Genomic DNA, 15537 nt, shown 5'->3' with positions numbered 1-15537 from the left:
TTTCATTAATTAGATACATGTATATGTGGTAGGTTAGCTATAATATGTGGTAGGTTAGCTATAATTAGATACATGTATATGTGGAAGGTGAGCTGTTTTTCAGGGGCTGAATATCAGCCTGTGTTCTTTCCTAATTAACTTGTATTCTGTCCATATAATGGGCAATTCTCGATGTATAGAGATACACCTTTTTCGGAAAAGACTCTAAATTGTCATGGTATCAGAGCTATAGCTCTGAATTATCTCTCTCGCTCCCAAGTCTCTTAGTCTCAGTTATCTCTTGCTCTCAAGTCTCTTAGTCTCGGTTATTCTTGATCAAGTTCTCTTGACATCATGTCTTCGGATAAGTCTGAGGTTTCTTTGATTCGTTTCAATGGCAAGAACTACTCTGCTTGGGCGTTTCACTTTGGGATTTTCGTCAAAGGTAAGGAGGCGTGGGGACATGTTGATGGAAGTAACCCAGCTCCTGACAAAAACAAAGACAAAGACCAGCACGCCAAGTGGGAAGTCAAGGACGCTCAAGTTATGACATGGATTTTAGGATCTGTCGAACCTAATATCATCTTGAACCTTCGATCATCTCAGACTGCAGCTCAGATGTGGACTTACCTGAAGAAGATCTATAGTCAACGAAACACTGCTCGTCGGTTCCAGCTTGAACATGAATTGGCCGCTTTCCAACAGGATAGCCTTTCTATCTCTGATTTTTACTCTAGATTCACTAATCTTTGGGGTGAATACACTGATATAGTTTATGCTGACTTACCATCCGAAGGTCTTAGTTCTGTTCAATCTGTCCATGAAACTACCCAGAGGGATCAATTTCTAATGAAATTGAGACCTGAATTTGAAGGCACCAGATCCAATCTTATGAACCGAGAATCTGTCCCCTCCTTGGATACATGCCTCAATGATCTCCTTCGCGAGGAACAACGCCTTCTCACTCAAACCACCATGGAACAACGACGGTCTACATATGTTCCTGTGGCCTATGCAGCACAAGGTAAGCCACGAGGCAGGGATATGAGCACTGTTCAGTGTTTTTGTTGCAAGGGATTTGGTCATTATGCTGCAAATTGTCCCCGAAAATTCTGCAACTACTGTAAAAAGGATGGCCATATCATCAAGGAATGTCCTACTCGACCCCCCAAGAAATCAGAGACCGCATATACTGTCTCCGTTGGCTCTTCTAGTGCTGGAAGTTCTGTGACTGCAGTACCGCTGACACAAAGTGCTCTTGTTCAACCTGTGACCCCTGACATGATTCAACAAATGATCATTTCTGCATTTTCAGCTTTAGGACTCTCAGGTAAACCCTTCTCTACATCATCTCCTTGGTACTTTGATTCCGGGGCTTCCCATCATATGACAAACAATGCTGATTCTCTTACCAATGTAAACAAATATTTTGGAAATCTCAAAATTCATACTGCTGATGGCAATCATTTACCTATCACGGCCACTGGTGATGTTTCTTCCTCTCTCACTGATGTCTTTGTATCTCCTGGTCTTACCACCAATCTTGTGTCTGTCGGTCAGTTGGTTGATAATGATTGCAAAGTGGAATTCTCTAAATCTGGTTGTGTTGTGCAGGATCAACAGTCAGGGAGGATGATCACGAGGGGGCCTAAAGTGGGACGTCTTTTTCCTCTTCAATTTCCTTTGTTTTCTTTTTCACCCTTTGTCTCTTGTAATTCTGCTCATGTTGATTACCGAGCGTGGCATAAACGTCTCGGACATCCAAACTCTACTGTACTTCATGATTTACTGAAATCTGGTTTTCTTGGGAATAAAGAATCACCATCTCTTAGTGCTGTTCAATTTGATTGCAATTCTTGCAGACTTGGCAAAAGTAAGACTCTGCCACTTCCTATTCACACACCCCATGTGGTCCAACCTTTTGATTTGATACATAGTGATGTGTGGGGTATGGCACCAGTCACTTCTCATGCTAATTACAAATACTTCGTCACTTTTATTGACGACTATAGCCGTTTCACATGGATATATTTTCTACATTCTAAAGATGAAGTCTTTTCTGTTTTTAAGATTTTTCATGCATATATTCAGACCCAATTTTCGGCCCATATCAAAATCCTTCGTTCTGACAATGGGGGTGAGTATATGTCTCATTTGTTTCAGGATTTCCTACAGACTCATGGCATCATCTCTCAACGGTCTTGCCCTTCAACACCTCAACAAAATGGGGTGGCTGAAAGGAAGAACCGTCACCTTCTTGATGTTGTTCGCACTCTCCTGTTAGAGTCATATACGCCCTCTCGTTTTTGGTGTGAAGCTCTCTCCACTGCTGTCCATCTCATCAACAGGTTGCCTTCTCCCACATTGCACCACAACTCTCCTTTCACCAAGTTATTTGGTCGCCCTCCATCTTATTCCAACCTTCGTACATTTGGTTGTATCTGTTATGTTCATCTTCCTGCACATGAACGCACAAAACTCATGGCTCAATCGATCCAGTGTGCTTTCCTAGGATATTCAGTCCACCATAAAGGTTTTCTTTGCTACTATCCACATTTGCGACGCATTCGAGTTTCTAGAAATGTAATCTTTCTAGAAAATCAGTATTTTTTTCCCACGCATCACGACCCCGTTTCTCCTTCATTTTCTGTTTTGCCTATGTTTACTAACTCTTCTGCAGCTCCTGTTTTAAATATCTCTTCTCCAGCTCCAGTCCCTTCTCATCCTCTCCTCGTGTATCACCGACGCTCCTCCAAAACTTCCCATCAACCTCCAGCACCACCCCAGCCCCCTCCAGTTCCTTCCCCGACTGCTGCTCCTGTTCCAGCAACTGCACCTCCCCCCCTCAGACAGAGTACTCGGGTTTGTAGACCACCAGATAGGTTTGGTTCCTCTCCTCTTTCCCTCTTCACTGCCACCTTGTCTTCTATTTCTCTTCCTTCGTCTTATACACAGGCCATGAAGCATGAGTGTGGCGGACAGCGGTTGAAACTGAGCTTCTTGCACTTGAGGAAAACCAAACTTGGGACGTTGTTCCATGTCCCTCCTCCGTGAAACCCCTTGGCAGTAAGTTCGTGTTTTCTGTCAAGCTTCATTTTGATGGATCCATAGACCGTTATAAGGCTCGGTTAGTAGCACTTGGCAACAAAAAAGAATATGGTCTCGACTATGATGAGACCTTCGCACCAGTTGCCAAAATGACCACTGTCCGCACCATACTCGCCCTTGCTGCATCCCAATCCTGGCCCTTACATCAAATGGATGTCAAGAACGCATTTCTCCACGGTGATCTCAAGGAAGAAGTTTACTTGAAACTTCCCTCTGGTATGCCTACTTCCTCACCTAATGATGTTTGCCTACTTCCTCACATAATGATGTTTGCAAACTGAAACGTTCTTTGTATGGTTTGAAGCAGGCCCCGCGAGTATGGTTTGAAAAGTTTCGCTCCACTTTGCTTGGTTTTTCTTTCACTCAGAGTCAGTGTGACTCCTCTCTTTTTCTACAACGGACATCCATGGGTATCGTTGTTCTTCTTGTTTATGTGGATGATATTGTCATCACTGGCTCCGACTTGGAGGCAATCTCTGCAGTGCAGACTTTGTTGCATTCTACTTTCCACATGAAAGATCTTGGTCAGCTCACTTATTTCTTGGATTTAGAGGTCCATCATCAACCTCATGGTCTCTTCTTGCTTCAGCACAAGTACAGTCAAGATCTGGTTCAGTTAGCCGGCCTCCCCAACACTACTTCCGTTGACACCCCCATGGAACTTAATGTGAAATATCGACGTGACGACGGGGAGCTTCTTGAGGATCCTACTACCTATCGGAAGCTGGTTGGTAGTCTTATCTATCTAACCATCACCCGACCAGACATCTCTTATGCTGTTCACACTGTCAGCAAGTTCATGCAAGCCCCGAGGCATCACCATCTCGCTAAGTTCGCCGCATCATTCGCTATATTCTTGGCACACCTAGTCGTGGCTTGTTCTTCCCTACAGGTTCTTCTCTTCAGCTTCAGGCCTATAGTGACGCTGATTGGGCTGGTTGCCCAGACACCAGGAGATCTACTACTGGCTGGTGTATGTTTCTTGGTGATGCCCTTATCTCTTGGAAATGCAAGCAAGACCACGTCTCCAAATCATCCACTGAAGCAGAGTATCGCGCCATGTCTGCTGCATGCTCCGAGATCATTTGGCTGCGTGGTCTCCTCACAGAGCTTGGGTTCAGTCCACTTCATCCTACTCCACTGCATGCTGACAACACAAGTGCCATCCAAATTGCAGTCAACCCCGTCTATCGCGAACGCACCAAGCACATCGAGGTTGACTGTCACTCCATCCGAGAAGCCTATGATCATCAGGTTATCACCCTTCCACATGTCTCCACTACTCTGCAGATTGCCGATATCTTCACCAAATCCATGCCACGTCAGCGCCATCATTTCCTCGTTAGCAAATTGATGCTTGTCGATTTACCAGCATCAATTTGAGGGGGGATGTCAAAGGAAATCAGATTTAAATGCCAGCAGATTCTTCAGATTTAAATGCCAGCAGATTCTTTCATTAATTAGATACATGTATATGTGGTAGGTTAGCTATAATTAGATACATGTATATGTGGAAGGTGAGCTGTTTTTCAAGAGCTGAATATCAGCCTGTGTTCTTTCCTAATTAACTTGTATTCTGTCCATATAATGGGCAATTCTCGATGTATAGAGATACACCTTTTCGGAAAAGACTCTAAATTGTCAAAAGTAAGCTCCTATTGGTGCAAGACAGAGGTCTCTACCCTCAATATGTTTGGTATCTCAGATACTTTCCTGAAGGAATAAGGAATTGTTACACCATAAATGTAACAAGCGGCACCAAATATTTGATCAGAGCAACGTTCTTTTATGGGGATTATGATGGCCAAAATAAGGCATCAGAGTTTGACCTGCATCTTGGATCTAACTTGTGGGATACAGTATATTCAAACAACACAATCAAGGAGATCATACATGTCCCTATGCAAAGCTATTTACAAGTTTGTCTAGTCAATACTGGCTCTGGGACGCCGTTTATATCAGCGATAGACCTAAGGCCTCTGAATATTACACTCTACCCTACTCAAATGGGGTCCTTAGCACTCTTCAGGCGGTATGATGCTGGTACAATAACTAATGTCACATACAGGTCTGTCTTCTCCTTTGTTATGAACTCATTTAATTTGGAATAATCACTTTGAGTAAATTCAGATGAAATCTTATATTCAGGTATAAAGATGACATTTATGATCGCTTCTGGTATCCCTATTATGACAGTGCATGGACACAAGTAACCACCTCGCTTACCATCGAACCTAAAAATGAGACTGCCTACCAACCACCATCCATTGTCATGAGTTCTGCGGCAGTGCCAAAAAATATGACTACTTTGGATATTTGGTGGATTCCCCCTGATGAAAATACCCAATATCATGTGTACATGCACTTTGCTGAAGTTGAAAAACTCCCAACCAACCAGTCTAGACTGTTGAGCATTACTAGGAATGGGAAGCCCTTCCTTACAAAACCTTTTTCTCTTAAGTATAACCACAACAACTGTATATACGAAAGTGACTTTGAGTGGAGGACAGCAAAACTTTTCAATCTCTCAGGTTGGAAACTCTACCCTTCCACGGTCCTTGAGATTTATATGGTCCTTGAGTTATTGCAGGCAGAAACTAACCAAGAAGATGGTATGTAAAATTTCCAAAACATCATCTCCAATTTCTAGTAACAGTCTATCCCATTACTGCCACTAAATATATGATTGACCTAGTTGAGATTTCTTTATGCATCTGAAAATATTAGTTGAGCCCATCACAAACATCAAGTTAACCTATGGAGTGAAGAGAAATTGGCAAGGCGATCCATGTGCTCCGAAAGAGTACTCGTGGGAAGGGTTAAACTGCAGCAATGATGGTTATCAGCCCCCTAGAATCATATCCTTGTAAGTACTCAGATAAATTTACCTTTTCTTATTATATTTTTTGTATTTACATCCCACTTATATGCCTTGGTAAATCTGTTTAAAATGCAATGAAGGAACTTGTCCTCTAGTGGATTAACTGGGGAAATAGCTCCTTCTTTATTCAATCTCACAATGCTACAGACTCTGTAAGTGTGTGTTTCTGTGTCAAATGATTTACTGCTTAATAAAAAAGGTGACTAATTGAAGCCAAAATTTCTTTTTCAAAAATTAAATTTGAATAAATTGTAATTTCCCATTTCAGGGATTTATCAAACAACAATTTGACAGGACCACTGCCAGAATTTGTGTCTCAATTACCAAACTTAAAAATCCTGTAAGCTATTTGAATCTGTAGCTGATGCACCAACTGCTTCTTCTTTTATAACTTTATTATACGTATTTCGGTATATATAGTTGCTCTACCTTTCAGAAACTTGGAGAAAAACAAGCTCACAGGTTCAGTTCCAGCTGGACTAATTCAAAAATCAAATGATGGTTTGCTATCATTAAGGTGTGTGAACATATAAACCATCAATATCCACTCATTCCTGAAACTTTGGTAGACCTTACACTAACACATAAGCACTACCAATTTTCTCTTAAATAACATTGTAAAAATCTCTGTAGAAAATAAATGATCATGAGATATGCATTCTTCTGATGAAAGAGAAAATAGTGTAGCTCATGTTCAGTTAGTAACTGCACTGATCATTAAGGTCAAGTCTTACTTATGTTACCACCATTCATCCTAATTCCAGCTTTTGTGAAAATCAAAATCTAACTGCACCGATTTCCTGCGGCAAGGATAAGAAGAAGAAGAAGAAGAAGGACAATTTTGTTGTTCCAGTAATAGTGTCAGTTGTAGGAATTTTAATCCTTATATTAACTGTAGCAGCTGTACTGTGGCGCCTCAAAAGGAAAAGAAAACATGGTACCGTATACTTGTTAACAATGCTAGAATAAATTTGATTACAGAAGAAGCAAGCATCGGTTATTTCTTAATGATTAATGATCTCAGCAGACGTAACTGATTCAACACCAAGCATTCAGCAAGGGCCACTGGAGCCATCACAACGTCAATTTACGTACTCTGAGGTACTCGAGATCACCCATAATTTTGAGAGGATTGTTGGTAGAGGTGGATTTGGAACAGTTTATCATGGCTACATAGATGATACTCAAGTAGCTGTGAAGATGCTTTCACCTTCATCAATTCAAGGATATCAAGAATTTTATTCAGAGGTATGTAATATAATAAATGTTCAAAAAGCTTGAGCTCAATCATAAGCTCTAAATAAAAATTTTGGTTTCTTGCAGGTTAATCTTCTCATGAGAGTTCATCACAGAAATTTGACAAGCCTTGTCGGATATTGCAAGGATGGAACCAATACAGGGCTCATCTATGAATACATGGCCAATGGAAACTTACACAAGCATCTTTCAGGTTTGATTCATTGGCTGGAATTGATCTTCCTTTTTTTTCTTTTTCTTTTCTGGAATCAGGTTAATTAGTGACAGAGAAAGAACAATGCCTCAAAGCAGCTACAACAACAATCAGAACAATCTGACCATGCACAAAAAAGCATACAGGGAAATAAACAGTAGGCCACCTGATGATGGCACTCATGTATGGACACGTGTTGCTGGAACTCCTGGGTAGCTTGACCCTGAGTAAGTCTTTGGTTTCTAGTTTACACTTCATCAAATAGTATTCAAATTATTGTCAGTATAGCAAAACTCCAATCAAATCAAGAAACCATAACAATAAATTGATGTCCTAGCAAACACATGATTTGAGTTACATGGTTTGGTTTGCAGGTACTACCTATCAAACATGTTAAATGAGAAAAGTGATGTGTATAGCTTTGGGATTGTGTTGTTGGAGATTATCACAAGCCGACCTGCTTTATCAAAGACACATGAGAAAATTCACATTGGTCAATGGGTTAGTTTCATGGTTGAGAAAGGGGACATTAGAAGTATTGTCGATTCAAGACTAAAAGGAAACTTTAATACCAACTCTGCCTGGAAAGCTGTTGAAGTAGCTTTGGCTTGTGTATCTTCAAGTTCCACCAAAAGGCCAACCATGAGTCAGGTAGTGACAGAGCTGAAAGAGTGCTTGGCTGCAGAGTTGGCTCGAAACAAGGAGATCCGCGATACCGATTCAAACGATTCAAATGAACTGATGTCATTGAAATTCACCACTGAGATGAGACCATTAGCTAGGTAGTAGTACTTCTCTGTAAAAATAATGGGGTGTGGAAAATTTCATCTTGTGTGTTAAAGAAGCATTCATGCACATACAAGTTTCATATCAGATCACGCTGATAATGTCTGCATATATAAGAATTAAACTTACTGGTTGCTCTAAGTACGACAGAATTGGCTCGCTCCTCGGTCAATTATTGGAAGAACGGTTCTATTTGAATCCGTTTATTTGCTCAACTAGTCCTCTTAATTCCTTTGCTGCTTATTTTGTTTCAGGCAATTGAAAATGTTTCCACATCAATCAGTACTTCTTCTTAATCATAAAACGGCGTCGTGATACTATAATATTTTAATCTGTGTCGAATTCTTTTGCCACTTCAAAAGTCAAAATCAATGCCATCACATTTTTTGTGTGTTTCTGTTTCTGTTTTTCTTTTCCAAAGACAACAGGGGAACAACTTGCACAAAAGAATTTCCTCATGTGACATCGTTCAATCGAAGTATACAATCTATATATATCAATAAACGGAGTATTCAGCCTAAATATTGTGGAAGCAAAATATCTAAGCTAATCAATTTATAAATTATTTAACTTAATTGGAAGTCAATTGATTTAATTATGAATTATTTGATTCTCTATAATTAGGGATTTCGATCTCTCCAAATTGAGAAATAATAATTCATTTCCATCTATGAAATTATTCTTCCAAAATACTAGCTTCCAGGCTCCTATAAATATATGGCTACACCTAAACTTGAGGTAATACTAAATTTTTATCTAAAACTCTGCATGAATCCTATCTCATAAACACACAAGGATCTGGCCACCTGTACTCCTATCTCATAATTCAAAGAAAATCCGTTTTCCCCCTCATCAATTGATTCCATCATCGATTTCATTCCAAACCCTCAAATCACCATGGTGAGAGGCCTCACCACTAGAAACGCAGCGAAAACAATCACCACACCCCGGTGGAATTTTCTCTAGACACCCACCATGGCCTTTTTTTTATTCCCTCTGTCAAATTAAAAATAACTAAAAGAAATTGGCAGGGTTACTGTTTGCGCCAGAGCCAGCACGCGCGAGCGCGACAAAACCAGCCCAGACGCTGCCATCCTTGGGACGGCGGCTCCGCCCATCGCATGGTCGCACTAGCCATGCCATCGAACTCGCAGACCTCTGAGCTGCGGACGCCGACGCGAAGCTCTATGACCCGATACAGGAAGCTTGCCGACGAAGCCTTGGAGAAGATGATGGTCGCGGCCAAGCTTCGTTGGAGGCCTTCCCGGTCACCTTGCGTCACCGCCAACACCAGCAAACTCGCCGCCCTCCGGTCGGTATGCACAAACCCGGAGAAAAGATGCAGCCCGCCCCCGGAGAAATGGCCGACTCGCCGTCGGACGTTTCCGCCGGAACTGCCCAGAGCCGTCGAAGCTGCCGCCCTGCTCATCGGCTCGCGACGTCGTCACCACGACCAGGAGACTCGGGTTTTTCGGTTTGCTGGAGAGCCCAGCCTCGTCGTTGCAAGGCCGGCGACTGAGCTCCACGCCTGGGTTCGAACGGTTCTGCAAAACTCTCCCATTGCTGACTTCCAAACACAGAGATACGTTCTTTCTCTCTCATTCATTTATTTCCTAATTTAAACAATTTTCAATTATAATATTAAAATTTAATATTTAACTCTGAATTAATGCACTTTCCTAATAAATATTAGCATTTGATATTTATTTTGATTTAGTGTATATTCTTAATAAATATTAATCATTAATATTTTATTGCTTGAATTTAGTGTATATATATATAGAGCAAAAGGCAGAGTCGTCGATCAGCCTGACGCATGATCTCTCAACCAAGGCCGACAACCTCCCATCACTTGGAGCAAGTCCATTCGTTCCCTCATTTGCAATCACACTTGGCGACCAAAACAATCTAATTGGCCAGCTACTCAGGCAGATCAACTTGAATTAAGGCCCTGACCTTGGATCTCATGACGAGGAGAGGAGGACTCACAAGCATACCGGCGAGTAGTTTGAGATATCCTAGGCTAGTCAAACGGAGACAAACGGACAGGGGAAAGAACGAGATCACGCTGACGAGATGCAAACATCTGCGAGCTGTACTCTGAGTCGGTCGACGATCCGTTCGAGGTTAAGTCCAAGGACCAATGTGCACGAGAGGCTAGGCCCATAGTCCAATGTCCACGTTCGCTTGGGCCCACAAGAAAGTATCCATTCTAGGTTGGGCCCACAAGAAGCTTGAGTTCGTGAACAATTGCGTGACGAATACAACGACCGATGCTCACCAACCTGCTCGAGAACCAACACACGGCGACAAGTCGTAGAGGAATCCTCACAAGCTCAATCTCCTCATCTGCCTCATGAGCAAAACAACTAAGGGGATCGGCCCTTGGAAGTTGAGGAGGAAGTTAACCAGCACAAGAAGCCTGCACAAGAAGTCTGACGACAGTCAAACCATATATTCAACCTGCACAAGAAGCCTGACGAGTCTCTTTGAGACTACCTCAAAAGATTCAAGGCTGAAAAGGCTAACATCATCATCACATCCTCAACTTTCAGGAAGGGCTTGCCAGCTGAGCACGAGCTATACCGTGAGTTGACCATTGCTTTGAGCCCAACCCTTGCAGAAGTCTTTGCGATGACAGAGCGCTACACACTTTGGGAGGAAGACCACATTATGGCAAAGAAAGAAGCAGATCTCGTTCCTAATAGTCGAGCAGACCAGAGAGGGAAGGGAATAGTTACTCCCCAACTGCAATAAAAGAGTCAAGACCAAGCCGAGGGAATTCGTTTGGAGGTCTCTCATGAAAAAGGATAGAAGCCCGAAGAGGATGTTGGGCTAGTACCCCTTAATCCTGACAAGCCAGAGAGAAAAGCACAGATTAGATCGTGCCTAAGCCCGGAAGAGAAAGATCAAGCAGGCGACTTTCGTCACTCAAGTCACAACCAGTGATCCATCCATTAAGGACACTCCTATCATCGACTTTCAGATGAAGGACCTAAACGGGCTTGATATGCTACATAATGACGCCCTTATCATCTGCATCCATATTGAACAAGCTATAATCGAGCGAGTTCACGTGGACGAGGGCAGCGCAGTCAAAATCCTTCAACTATTTGAAATCCAACAAATTGGATTAAAGCCTAAGATCAACAAGCTTGCCAGATCGCTCACCGACTTTAATGATGCCACATCGATCACTATGGAAACGATTAATCTTGACATTCACTCACCCCTGGTGATTTGCTCGTAGACCATCATGGTCATCGATAAGGTCCCCCTCTACAACGGAATCTTGGGCCAACCATGGATTAGCAAGATTGAAGTCGTCACATCTGCTTTACACCAGAAGATTCGCTACCCAATCCTTGGGGGCGGAATCAGGCAGATCAACAGTAACCAAGCCATGGCTAGGAGATGCACAGCCCAAGAGCTTAAGAAGAGAAGCAGTTGCAGTTCTCACCCGTGATGCAGGCTGCCAATGAGGCAGGTCGCGCTCCCGACGGACAAGCAAACCTAAAAGGAAAAAGAGTCGCTACCTTCCAATAGCAATTAAAGAGCTAGGATCAAGATGAGGGAATCCGCCCGGAAGACTCCCCTGAAAGGGTTGGAAGCTTGAGGATGACGTTGAATTAGTATCCTTTGATCTTGACCAGCCAGACAAAGAAGCGTAGATCGGCTCACACCTGAACCCAAACGAGAAGGATCGAGACGAGGGAATCCACCTGGAAGACTCCCCTGAAAAGGGCTGGAAGCCTAAAGATAACGTTGAGTTAGTACCCCTTGATCCTGACCAGCTAGACAGAAAAGCGTAGATCGGCTCATGCCTAAGCCCAAAACGAGAAGGTGGAGCTGACCACCTTCTTCCAGAACAATAAGGACATTTTCTCATGGTCGCCATCTAACATGCCTAGCATCGGCCCGAACATCATTTTCCACTGGATCCATGTCGACCCCCCAGCAAGCCAGTGGTGCAGAAGAGACGCAATTTCGCTTCCAAGCGAGTCGCTATCATTGAAGCCCAGATCGACAAGCTCCTAGCATGTTTCATCGAAGAGGTCTCCTACTCAAAGTGGCTAGATAACATTGTTCTAGTGGCGAAACAAGAAAATGGAAAATGAAGAGTTTGCGTTGATGCTAGGCATGTCAAATGACGACCATTCGAACATGTCCTTGTTGTTTTGAAGGATGGTGGTCAGCTCCACATTCTCGTTTGGGCTTAAGCGCGAGCTGATCCAGGCTTTTCTGTCTGGCTGGTCAGGATCAAGGGGTACTAACTCAACGTCATTCTCAAGCTTCCAACCCTTTTCAAGGAACTCTTCCGGGCGGATTCCCTCATCTCGATCCTTTTCGTTTGGGTTCAGGCATGAGCCAATCTGCGCTTTTTTGTCTGGTTGGTTAGGATCAAGGGTTACTAACTCAACGTCATCCTCAGGCTTCCAACCATTTTTCGGGAAGTCTTTCGGGTGGATTCCCTCATCTTGATCCTGGCTCTTTAATTGCTATTAGAAGGTAGCGACTCCTTTTTCTTTCAGGCTTCCAACTCTTTTCAGAGGTGTGCAATATAAAAAGTGTTCAAAAAAGCTCATAACAAATTTTCTTTCTTACGGGTTAATCTTCTAATGAGAGTTCATCACAGAAACTTGATAAGCCTTGTCAGATATTTCAAGGATGGAACCAATACAGGTCGCATCTATGAATACATGGACAATAGAAACTTACGCAAGCATCTTTCAGGTTTGTCTCATTGGCTGGAGTTGATATTTTTTAAGTTTTCTGGAATCATGTTAATTAACGACAAAGAAAGAACAAAGCTTCAAAGCAGATTCAACAACACAAAACAATCTGGACATGCGCAAAAAAGCTTAGGGGCAAACTCAGCATGCTCTTAACACTGATAATCTTTTGCAACAATATCAAAGTAGTTTCACCAGAATGTTTTCCCTTTCAATCTGTGAAGTCTATTCTCTTTCAGGATAGATACTTCTTACTCTTCGCATTTTTTTACATCACCACATGATTAAGGTTCCCTTAGTTACAAGCACCACTACTACATTTTATCCTTTGCGCGACGAATAACAGAACGTCGCGCAAAGTCCCATTTAGTCGCACTAACTACAGCTCGACAAAAAATTCGTCACACACAATCCGTCGCGCGAAGATCGTGAAGAAAGCCTTTGCGCGACGAGATTAAACCCTTCGTCGCGCAAAAATGTGCGACGTGTAAACCATCATTGCACCAACAGTATGGAGACGAAACAACTGTTCGTCGCATAAAATTTGCGCGACGAACATTTATTCGGCGCACTTATATTTGCGCGACGAAACGAATAGCGCGACAAAAAAAAATGCGTCGCGCAAAACTTGTTAGGGAGACGTAGATGTTCGCCGCAGAACCATTCGCGCGATGAGATAGTTTTCGTCGCTCATATATTTGCGCGACGAAACGTCTGTCGTCGCGCGTGAGGGGAAGTGCGACGCACATGTTCGTCACGCAAAACGTGTTTGCGAGACGCAGGAATTCGTCGCGCAAGAATTAAAAATAATAAAAAAGTTGAATTTTTATTTTTTTTGTTACTGTGGGTTTGCGCGACGAAACATTTGCCGTCGCGCAAAAATAATTTTTTATTTTTTTATTTTTTGTAATTTTTTTATTTTTTATTTTAAATAAAATTGGTTTTTTTTTTTATTGATTAAACAATGAAATTGCAATAAAAATAAATTAGAATAAAATTTTGTTATAAAATAAAATAAATGTATTACAAATAAAATAAATGTTTATGATGAAAATAAATACACTAATCAAATAATGAATCAAAATCAACCGTGTCGTCGCCAGGATGCGGCTCGGAGGGCTGGGCATTCATCGGGGCAGTGGTCTGATGGGGCTGCGCGGGATGGACGGGCTCGGAAGTCGGCGCATCAAAATGCGGGACTGGAATGCCGGACTGTGCGAGGGACTGCAGAATGACCGACATCTGGCTCCGAAGAGTGGCCACCTCTGACATCTGGCTCCGAAGAGTGGCCACCTCTGCTGTCAAAGCAGTGACCTGACTGCTTGACCGCGCCGATGAACGAGGGCTAGGTTCCCTCCGCCGGGCATTCCCCATCCCTCGACAATATGTCCCCGGCCTCCTCCCGAGAGTCTGATCCAACGTCTCCGCCAAGATCTGAAATCCAGCATCCTGTGGAGGAGCCACAGACTCGATCGGAGTCTCGGGAGGAAGCTGGGAGGCGGACTCCTGAAGAACCAACTGGCTCCTCTCCACCATCGCCGTCTGTTGAACATAACATAAAATATAAATTAAAACATGCATATAAATTGAATGCGTAACATAAGAATTAAAATTAAATAATACTTACATGAAGGGACTCGGCCAACTCATTCCCGGTTCGAACATAAACGTCACCAAAGACGTCGATCTCTGGGAACTTGGACCCCTCCTAAATTGAACAAGAGAAGAAAAATATTAGTATGAAAAAAAATAAATTCATAAAAATGATATTAAAAATGAAATAAAAATTTTGTGATTATTACCCGACGCCGTGCATCCATCCTATACGAAAAGGGTCTGGAGCTGGAATGGTGGAGAAGGGTCTTCTTCTTCCTATTACCCTTATTCACTTGGGCTTTATTCTGTTATACAAAAAATGAAACGAATTAGTTAAAATATAAAAAAATTAAATAATAATGAAATACAAAAATAAAATAAACATTAATAAGTAATAAGTAATAATTACACAAATATAGTTGAAAAAATACCGCAAATTCGGGCGCTTGAAAATGAGCGCAGAGCCACTCCCAACTATCCTCCCTCCCCTCAAGCTCCTTCGGGCAACCCTCCTGAAGAGCGACTTGCGGATCATCATAGGCCTGAAAATGGTGGTGCAAGTCGCTCTTCCACTGCTTGTACCTCTCAGCGAAGAGTCTGTTGACGTACGTCAACGACTCTTCGCCGAGATCCTCCAAGTTATAGTTCGTCTGCAATCAATTAATTAGATACGTTAAGTAATAGAAATATACAAAATTTTAAAGACAAATAATGAAAACGTAAGGTACATACCGACAACTGGCCGCGAACCTCCGCCTTGATCTCGTCAGGCATGAACCTCCAAGACTTCCATTGCATCGGGCAATGGGTCCGCACGACGTGGCCAATGTCGTGGGCCAAGGAGCTATGCAACTCCGCCGTAGGTGCAGCCCGATGGTGCTCGTCGTATCCGATGCTGATACGACTGTTGGTCACCCGGGTGACCTTCGCCGTTTTCAGCTGACGACACGGCCCTCGGGTGTTCTTCTTCGCTGCAAAGAAATAAGGTATTAATGTTAAATAAA

At 42.6% G+C, this 15537-nt stretch overlaps 1 protein-coding gene and 1 pseudogene across 1 annotated transcript in view; both read left to right on the top strand.

Annotated features, from left to right (window-relative positions):
- Positions 1-3176: 3176 nt before the first annotated feature.
- Positions 3177-15537, top strand: part of LOC117620974 (putative leucine-rich repeat receptor-like serine/threonine-protein kinase At2g04300) — a 21654-nt gene continuing 9293 nt past the window's right edge. The window contains 14 exon segments of the mRNA XM_034351232.1: positions 3177-3329; positions 3395-4060; positions 4102-4408; positions 4756-5155; positions 5236-5550; positions 5552-5637; positions 5640-5699; positions 5815-5953; positions 6049-6120; positions 6237-6308; positions 6405-6485; positions 6733-6905; positions 6996-7216; positions 7292-7418. Coding sequence (XP_034207123.1) covers positions 3177-3329; positions 3395-4060; positions 4102-4408; positions 4756-5155; positions 5236-5550; positions 5552-5637; positions 5640-5699; positions 5815-5953; positions 6049-6120; positions 6237-6308; positions 6405-6485; positions 6733-6905; positions 6996-7216; positions 7292-7418 — 2872 coding nt within the window.
- On the top strand, positions 7412-8419 carry LOC117623261 (annotated as a pseudogene).

Source organism: Prunus dulcis, chromosome 3, assembly GCF_902201215.1.
Source record: "Prunus dulcis chromosome 3, ALMONDv2, whole genome shotgun sequence".
NCBI classification, from domain to species: domain Eukaryota; kingdom Viridiplantae; phylum Streptophyta; class Magnoliopsida; order Rosales; family Rosaceae; genus Prunus; species Prunus dulcis.
Note: the sequence above shows the minus strand (reverse complement) of the source record. Positions and strands in the feature narration are given on the sequence as shown.